We start from the raw sequence: 9984 nt of genomic DNA, 5'->3' as shown, positions 1-9984 counted from the left end.
GCTGTGTAGGTAACACATATGGCCCTTTGATCTGTTTCAGGAACCCACGGTCCAATGATTCATTTATCTTCCTCTTCCTCATGTTGCCGAAATTGTGGAGAGAGATGTAACCAGACTACTACTGCTATTAACTTGATGATGGTGTCTTGAGAAGAAGAGTGATGACTCAAACCAGGAGCGCGGTCTTCAAGACTAGTCAAGTGCTGCACGTCATCTCGAGTACCTTTTCAATGACATCGAGCTAAGTCAAAACTTCATAAACATTATGTGTATTCCTTTTGTTTTGATGTCTTCCAAGGGAAAATTATGAAGAACGTTTGCAGCAGCGGAGTCACGTTAGATTACCGTGACAGAATTGAAATCCAGCAGCAATAGACATGTGATCAGAGTGTGCTGAGATGCAAGTAACATGACCTAGCTTGAACAGTGTGTGATACATCTAGTACGATACTGATATTTAGCAAAAATATAGACTAACCTGATTAACGTGTGCTGCATTGCAAGAATTTTATTAACACTATCCATGTATTAAATTATGTAAACCAATGTTGACCTTTTCCGCTACTTCAAGAGCATGGGAAAGAGTGAAGGAAAGTAAAGTCAAGGCAGTACCTGTTTCTTTAGCTAATACGAAAAGGCGGCGTGTTTTCCTTCCATAAACTTCCTTTGGAAGGCGCACGCAGAAAGAAACAGGCTGACGAAAACTGACCTGTGACATATGGGGGCTTCGTCCGGGATTTTGTAACTCGTAATTTCAATTTGGCTTCCCCAAACAAATTTTCTTCAAACAAATTCCCTATTCGTTTTTCGTTTGTGTGTTCGTCCGTTCATGTTCATCATCGTATAAATCAACTTTTGTGTTTATTCATGTTTATAGTTAGCTCATCATTTAACGATAACAGAGTCTGACGTGTGTGCTTCAGCACACGGGAATAATCCAAATGAAGAGTGACGCAAGGCTTTGACGTCACTATAATAATTCACGTAAAGCACTAATGTTATAGTAGTTTAGTTCCCCCTATTTGGCTGTGCTAAACAAAAAGCTATAACAGAAGACAGTGGACTAACACCCTGTCAGGCCATCCTGTGTCCCTTAGTCGACAAAATTTATAATATTGTTGGTCGCCGTGGGAGGTTGGTGGGCGAATTGGGTTATATACGAGGGATAGCACTCATCTTCGTCCAGAAGGACCGTGGAAGTGAAGTTGATTCTGCAGACAGTCACACTTCACAACGCCAAGAGTAAGGGTTAGGAAATTTAGATTATTGTCTATACAGCAGTAGATAAGTGAAGAATCTTATTTCGACTTACTGTGCGATAGAATCGAGTTGATATTGATATAGGCGAAAGGTCCACGTTGATGGAGCGCCGATGAGATATTAAAATGAAGTTCACTCGATAGAACGGTATATTGTTTGACATATACCAGAAGAACCATAAATTCTAGTGTTAGGTATCCGTGGTTATAAAAGGATATTAGAATGGTTCAGAGAAATCGTGTCATTGGGACACGTAACGTTTACTGAGGTAACGTTGAACGTTCATGAATTCAAGTAGCAAAGTGAGCTTCACTAAAGTAACACTTCATTCTATAGTGGGGGAGTTTTCTCTCTCTAGTAAATAGTGTGTGAAAAGCAGTTTAGTCAAATCGGTTTTTCAACCGAGCATCACGTATTTGCAGTTTGATTCAGTGAATATCTGTGTGTGAGTTAACGTAAAGGATATGCAAACATCCAAACACCCGAGTACTAGGGCGCATATAGCAAAAATGAACGCTGACCCGCAGAACCAGAATACGGCCGAGACCGTAGTTTCAGATGTTGAAGGGGGTGACACATATGTCAACACCCAAGGAGAATCGAGCGATAATGATTCTCAGACGTTAGGCGCGCGTGTAACGACTTATGTATCCGCTGCGAGTAATGAACGTGCAGGTCCGATCCACCCTGTAAAATCCGGATTGGAGTGGACCCGCGAACTTTTGGCGATAGGACGAGAGTTAGGACTCGAAGGCAAAGACTTGCGTGAGTTTGTAGCTGAAGAACGCGCACGAGAGGAACGAGAAGCTCACGAACGCGAACGTGAACGTGAAGAACGCGCACGAGAGGAACGTGAACGTGAACGTGAAGTTCTCGAACGCGCACGTGAACGAGAAGCCGATCGCGCGTTTCAGCTAGAACAGTTGAGGATACAAACGGAAGCACGCCGAGACAACGCCAACAATAACGCGTCGAGGCGTCGTGGGGATGACGACTTTATCCCAAAAATCCCTTTTCTTGATGACAAAGACGACATCGAGAGTTGGTTTGCACAATTTGAACATTATGCAACCGACTGTCATCTCGACGACGAACGCAAAGCTACGAGAATGGTGTATTTCCTGAAAGGAAAGGCGAGAACCATTTATGCAAAACTCAGTTTCGAAGACGCGCGCAACTACAACACTTTGAAGAATGCGTTGTATGATGGATTTCAACTGACAGCAGATCAATATCGGAAGAAATTCCGTCAGCTGAAGCGAAACCCATCTGACACGTACAAAGAACATGTCACCAAACTTGAGCGCATCCTCGATAAATGGATCGAGTTAGCCAAGTGCGATGAACATGTGGCAGATCTGAAGGATCTAGTTCTCAGAGAACAATTAGAGAACACCTTCCCTACCGAAGTGATGTTGCACGTACTTGATCGGAAACCGAAGTCTGCGAAAGAAATGGGCGAAATTGCCACGGAGTACGAACAATCACGTTCGAACATCAGGCCACGGCAATCTCACCAAAACCATTCTAGCGGCAGCGCGTTTTCGAACACGAAAAGTTCGAATGTCGTCAAAAGTGACGCGAAAGAGAAATCGTCACAGAAAGAACATAAATACGTGAGCGATGAGGAAAAGCAAAGACTGAAAGCCACAGGCTGTTGTTTTTTTTGCAAGGGCAAAGGGCACCTGTCGCGATTTTGTCCCAATAAGGGAGAAAGCGTTCACGCAGTTCATGTTCGAAATGAATTTGATGGACAAAAAATCCCCGTACATCTTGACAAGCTGTGCAAGTCGTGCAAAAAGAAGGATTTCAAAGAGGAAGTGTTCATCAAATTAGACGGCCGAATCGTAAAAGCATTACGCGATTCCGGGTGCTCAGGTATTATGGTCAGGGCCGACCTTATACCTGAAGAAAGGTACTTGGCAAAGAAAAAAGAAACTACGCTCGCAGAGAAGAAAACACGGAAATTGTGTCCCACGGCTGTGGCCCACATTGACTGTCCGTATTTTGATGCCAAAACCGAAGTGGTCATACTCGATGATCCCATTTATCCTGTCCTCATAGGTAAATGGTATGGTGTAGGCCAGAACAAGAGGAAGACCCCTTTGTTTCCAGTACGTGACCCGAGTTGGTATCAAGGTGAGACCAACGCGGCGGTCAGTACACGGAAGCAAGAGAAGAGAAAAAAAAAACGGAATGAGAAACCTGTGCCGGGAACTAGTCATGATGACAGAAATACACACAAGATGTATTCCCCGCAAGATCTCAAGAAGGCTCAGAATGATGATGAAACACTGGCAAAAGTACGCCAAATGGCTGTTTCAGGAGAATCATTCCACGGTGTGAAATATGTATACAAGAAAGAAATCTTGTACAGGACAACCCTCGACAAAACCGGGAGTGAATCTAGTAAAGTCGTTGTTCCCAAAGAAATGAGAAGCAAAGTGCTTTCTTTTGGGCACGACCACCCGATGACAGGTCATCTCGGGCAGAAGAAAACCACTGATAGAATCAGGTGTGAGTTCTGGTGGCCAGGTTTGGTCGGAGACATAAAACGTTACTGTCTCTCGTGTGACACATGCCAAAGAACAGCGCCAAAAGGCAGAACCAAGAAAGCACCTCAAGACAGTCTGGGGTTCTCACCCTTTGAAATGCGGTATGGCAAGACCATCAGAGGTCCCATGCAGGTTCTGCGTCGTGCATGGACTGATGAATCGGTCGAAGGTGAACAGAAGACGACAGCAGAATACGTTGTCGACCTCAGAAACAGAATTGACGAAAAAAAAGAAGAAGCAGAAGAACACATCGCCGTAGTCATCGAGGAAGATGATACGATGAACGATGATATCTTCCGAATAGACACTCAGAAGATGATTCCTCTGCTGGAAACTACTCGTACAGAAGATGTCACAAGCGTGAACTTCTGTAAAGAATTGAGTAGAGAAAGAACAAAAGAGGCGAAAGCGATCTGTAGTGCATTTTCCAAGAATCTGACTGATGTACCGATTACTACCAACTTGGAGAAGTGCAGAATCGAACTTACAGAGAAGAAACCTGTGTTTGTTCGACCGAGACTCGTACCTCATGCGATGGTGAAAACGGTCGAAGACGAGATCGACGAGATGTTGAAGCTCGGGGTCATTGAACCGGCAAACTCACCGTACAATGCTCCAATCGTTTTTGTGAAGAAGAAAGGAGGTAAGAAATACCGGGTTGTGACAACCATGGAGCAGATTATTTAAGTCGCGCTTCATATAGTGACTAAATTTGGGAAATTCATTCTCAAGAAAGGGGCTGTCATGAATTATTATTCTGAAGCGCGAACCTGTCAAGAATAGAATAGGCAACCGAGACTACTCGCGCATTACACGACGTAGCCAAGTGACGTATTCATGTGACGTATCCAAATGTACTGACGTAAACTAAAATCGTTCCACGGGATCTGGGCGGAGATGAGTGTATCGTGTCAGTCATGTACATTGTGTTGTTGTCAAGTTGTGTACGTTTTGAATGTGCGCTGTTGCCAAATCCCCATTTTCCGAAACGCAGTAATAGAATGAGAACGATAATAAAACATGAACAAACCAAGTCTTTTAGACAGGCTGTGTAGGTAACACATATGGCCCTTTGATCTGTTTCAGGAACCCACGGTCCAATGATTCATTTATCTTCCTCTTCCTCATGTTGCCGAAATTGTGGAGAGAGATGTAACCAGACTACTACTGCTATTAACTTGATGATGGTGTCTTGAGAAGAAGAGTGATGACTCAAACCAGGAGCGCGGTCTTCAAGACTAGTCAAGTGCTGCACGTCATCTCGAGTACCTTTTCAATGACATCGAGCTAAGTCAAAACTTCATAAACATTATGTGTATTCCTTTTGTTTTGATGTCTTCCAAGGGAAAATTATGAAGAACGTTTGCAGCAGCGGAGTCACGTTAGATTACCGTGACAGAATTGAAATCCAGCAGCAATAGACATGTGATCAGAGTGTGCTGAGATGCAAGTAACATGACCTAGCTTGAACAGTGTGTGATACATCTAGTACGATACTGATATTTAGCAAAAATATAGACTAACCTGATTAACGTGTGCTGCATTGCAAGAATTTTATTAACCTTTGCCGTGCTTCCTGGGTTCACCTGTACCCAGAGACACACTAAAATCATTGTAACTCTGGAACCATTAAAGGTATCGTTTTGAAATTTTAAGTATCTCTCACACACCTAATTTGCTCTCTGTCTGCAAATTTTTAGTGTGTACATGACAAAACATCAGAATTAATTGATTATGATAATTTACATAAACACTACCGATGGCGCGGGTTCACACATACCCATACTTTTAAAGAGTAGTAGTGATTGTAACTATCCCTCTGCCGACGGCGCGGGTTCTGCTACACCCATAATTACCAAAGCGGCGGAACAGTGTCTGTCTGCCTGTTTGTCTCCAAGAGACTGTCTGTCTCTCTGTTTGTCTGTCCGTATCTCTCTGTCTGTATGTCTGTTGTCAGTTGCTCTGTCTGTCTGTCTGTCTGTCTATCCGTCTCTCTGACTGTCTGTCTATCTGACTGTCTGTCTCTGTCTCTCTCTGTCTGTCTCTCTCTCTGTCTGTCTCTCTCTCTGTCTCTCTTTCTCTCTCTCTCTCTCTCTTAGTCTCTCTCTCTGTCTCTCTCTCTTAGTCTCTCTCTCTGTCTCTCTTTCTTAGTCTCTCTCTCTCTCTCTCTTTCTTAGTCTCTCTGTCTCTCTTTCTTAGTCTCTCTCTCTCTCTCTTAGTCTCTCTCTCTCTCTTTCTTAGTCTCTCGCTCTCTCTCTTTCTTAGTCTCTCTCTCTCTTTCTTAGTCTCTCTCTCTCTCTTTCTTAGTCTCTCTCTCTTTCTTAGTCTCTCTCTCTCTCTCTTAGTCTCTCTCTCTCTTTCTTAGTCTCTCTCTCTCTCTTAGTCTCTCTCTCTTTCTTAGTCTCTCTTTCTCTCTCTCTTTCTTAGTCTCTCTCTCTCTTTCTTAGTCTCTCTCTCTCTTTTTTAGTCTCTCTCTCTTTCTTAGTCTCTCTCTCTCTTTCTTAGTCTCTCTCTCTCTCTTTCTTAGTCTCTCTCTCTAGCTCTTTCTTAGTCTCTCTCTCTCTCTTTCTTAGTCTCTCTCTCTCTCTTTCTTAGTCTCTCTCTCTCTCTCTTTCTTAGTCTCTCTCTTTCTTAGTCTCTCGCTCTCTCTCTTTCTTAGTCTCTCTCTCTCTCTTAGTCTCTCTCTCTTTCTTAGTCTCTCTCTCTCTCTTTCTGTGTCTCTCTCTCTCTTTCTTAGTCTCTCTCTCTCTCTCTTTCTTAGTCTCTCTCTCTCTCTTTCTTAGTCTCTCTCTCTCTTTCTTAGTCTCTCTCTCTCTCTTTCTTAGTCTCTCTCTTCCTTTCTTAGTCTCTCTCTCTTTTAGTCTCTCTTTCTTAGTCTCTCTTTCTCTCCCTTAGTCTCTCTCTCTCTCTCTCTTTCTTAGTCTTTCTCTCTCTTTTAGTCTCTCTCTCTCTTTTTTAGTCTCTCTCTCTTTCTTCGACTCTCTCTCTCTCTCTCTCTTAGTTTCTCTCTCTCTCTCTCTCTTAGTCTCTCTCTCTCTCTCTTTCTTACTCTCTCTCTCTCTCTCTCTCTTAGTCTCTCTCTCTTTCTTAGTCTCTCTTTCTCTCTCTTAGTCTCTCTCTCTCTCTTTCTTAGTCTCTCTCTCTCTCTTTTTTAGTCTCTCTTTCTCTCTCTCTCTTTCTTAGTCTCTCTTTCTTAGTCTCTCTCTCTCTTTCTTTGTCTCTCTCTCTCTTTCTTAGTCTCTCTCTCTCTTTCTTTGTCTCTCTCTCTCTCTTTCTTAGTCTCTCTCTCTTTCTTAGTCTCCCTCTCTCTCTTTCTTAGTCTCTCTATCTCTCTTTCTTAGTCTCTCTCTCTCTATTTCTTAGTCTCTCTCTCTCTCTCTTTCTTAGTCTCTCTCTCTCTCTTTATTTGTCTCTCTCTCTCTCTTTATTTGTCTCTCTCTCTATCTTTCTTAGTCTCTCTCTCTCTTTCTTAGTATCTCTCTCTCTCTCTTTCTTAGTCTCTCTCTCTCTCTCTTTCTTAGTCTCTCTCTTTCTTAGTCTCTCTCTCTCTCTTTCTTAGTCTCTCTCTCTCTCTCTCTCTCTCTCTCTCTCTCTCTCTCTCTCTTTCTTAGTCTCTCTCTCTTTCTTAGTCTCTCTCTCTCTTTCTTAGTCTCCCTCTCTCTCTTTCTTAGTCTCTCTCTCTCTCTTTCTTAGTCTCTCACTCTCTTTCTTAGACTCTCTCTCTCTCTTTCTTAGTCTCTCTCTCTCTTTCTTAGTCTCTCTCAGTCTCTCTCTTTCTTAGTCTCTCTCTCTCTCTCTTTCTTAGTCTCTCTCTCTCTCTCTTTCTTAGTCTCTCAGTCTCTCTCAGTCTCTCCCTCCCCCTCTCCCTCCCCCTCTCCCTCCCCCTCTCCCTCCCCTGCAAGAGGTCGGTGAAGGGAGAAACTTGATGCAACCACTGAAGTAGCGCTGTGGGTTTCCCTGAACCCACCCCGTCGTAAGAGAAATAAACGATAAAAACCCTCTTTCAAATGTATGGGTTCAGACAAACCCGCATCGTCGTTAGAGGAATAAACGGTAAAAACCCTCTTTCAAATGTATGGGTTCAGACAAACCCGCATCGTCGTTAGAGGAATAAACGGTAAAAACCCTCTTTCAAATGTATGGGTTCAGACAAACCCGCATCGTCGGGAGTGTGTAGTCAAAAGCGGCATCATCCATGTATTAAATTATGTAAACCAATGTTGACCTTTTCCGCTACTTCGAGAGCATGGGAAAGAGTGAAGGAAAGTAAAGTCAAGGCAGTACCTGTTTCTTTAGCTAATACGAAAAGGCGGCGTGTTTTCCTTCCATAAACTTCCTTTGGAAGGCGCACGCAGAAAGAAACAGGCTGACGAAAACTGACCTGTGACATGGATTATGTTTCAATGCTTTTACTAGCGTGAACATTTTGTTGCACTAATGTTTTGGCCAAGGTTATCTGAAACTAAAGAAAATGCCATGTTGGTTGCCGACTTTCATTTCAAACTCATGGACAATTGCAAGAGATTGCACTTTGTAACGTGACCTTTTTGTGGATAGTAAATTGCACCCTTGCTAATATCTCTTATAAGTTCAACGTGTTTATACTTCCTAAATATTCATTGTCATTGCGGGTTATATTTGTTTCCGCAATTTTTGGAAGCTGCAACGATTCAAAGATAAGTTACAGCATCAGCCATCATGGATTTGTCATTATTTAGTATGCACTTTGCTAATTATATTTGCCGGTATGTCGAAGTTTGTGTAAATGTTTTGTTTTGTCTTTAATTAAACGTTCCATAAAAGTAACCTTTCTTGTTGTTTTTAATGCCTATAAGAACTAATTTCAGAAGGACGCGTGGCTCCCTGATTTGTTTCTAAATGCTATTCTACTGCCACTAAAGATAAACGTTTTGCACACACACATACAAACACACATACCCGGTACTTCTGCTCTTCCTTCTGGTTGTTCACTGTAACAAGATACACACATACACTTTAATTATTCACGAATAAACAACAATACAAAAGAATACTATTACTACTCATGCTTCTGTAAGCAATACTATTTCCAATACTACTACTTCTACCACCACTATTGCTCCAAGTTTTCAAGGTGGGTGGGGCACACACCCTATAACACCTATTTTGTGTGACAAAATGGTTGGTTGGTAATTAACAGCTATTGTGTTTTCAGCATAGCAAAAAGGTCCGATATTTAGACGAGACAAGTATAATGCCGGCGTGTCAAAGAATGCAGCTACTTTTATTTTCCAAGATTCCTTGCCTGTCAAAGAACGGTATTTTATACAGTATGTATTTCATGAAGCGTAAAAACAAACTGTCGCAAATTGCACCGTCTGTCTCAGTCACAAAAGCAAATCTGGCCAGGTATGCGTGTACTTTATCCACGGCGATAAAACCAGAACTGTGGGTGTTTTTTTTTTAAATATCAACGATAATGATCACACGGCGTCAGTAGAAATATGAAACAATGGCTGAATCAGGGCTGTGCAAGACTATCCAATCATAACCCCTGATTCCCTCACGTATCTATCAGAATAGCAATAGTACTTGTACTCATTTCTTTAGCTGATATTGCTATTCGAGATCGATGCACGTTGTTTTGTTCCTTTCTCAAATCACATGGCAAGCTCCACATATGCTTAAAACTATTTACAACCAGGTCTATCGCTGCAATTTACAGGTAAAGTTTTCATTAAATGACAAGCTCTTTGAATCTGGCAATCGTTATATTGCTACCGTTCTCACACTTCGAGATATTGTTCAGAATATTTTTTTCTCTCTGTGACCAATAAGTATGTATGTCTGTATTACGTGTCATTAACAAGCTTGGCATATCAGTTTAAGTTCATGTGTTTGTGAGATACCGTTATCTGTAAAAAAAAAAACACACAAAAAACCCCAACAGTTTTATGACTGGAAATACAATATTCAGCAAATAAATTGATTTTACACAGGGGAGTGTCTGTGCAGTGAAACCTGCAACACAGATACTCCAAAAATTTAATTCACAAAAGCGAGCTTTCAAAGTAAAACTCGTCAAAAGACAGAACAGCTAAATCAGAACATGCTATTCATGTCAATCCCCCCAAATAAAAAAAATAAATGTATCCAATAGTGTTCTAGAATTCAAGGGAGGTAACTCTTG

General features: G+C 42.0%; 1 protein-coding gene across 1 annotated transcript; it reads left to right on the top strand.

Annotated features, from left to right (window-relative positions):
* Positions 1–1769: 1769 nt before the first annotated feature.
* On the top strand, positions 1770–4502 carry LOC138957457 (uncharacterized). The gene has a single exon (XM_070328579.1). It carries the CDS (start codon positions 1770–1772, stop codon positions 4500–4502), a length of 2733 nt encoding a protein of 910 aa, XP_070184680.1.
* Positions 4503–9984: the final 5482 nt, after the last annotated feature.

The sequence above is a fragment of the Littorina saxatilis genome, unplaced genomic scaffold, assembly GCF_037325665.1.
Source record: "Littorina saxatilis isolate snail1 unplaced genomic scaffold, US_GU_Lsax_2.0 scaffold_477, whole genome shotgun sequence".
Classification (NCBI taxonomy): Eukaryota; Metazoa; Mollusca; class Gastropoda; order Littorinimorpha; family Littorinidae; genus Littorina; species Littorina saxatilis.
This window is presented reverse-complemented; position numbering and strand designations above follow the sequence as displayed.

Excerpts from the sequence above, each read along its gene's own strand:
- LOC138957457 (XM_070328579.1), top strand. The coding sequence starts at position 1,770 with ATGAACGCTGACCCGCAGAACCAGAATACGGCCGAGACCGTAGTTTCA.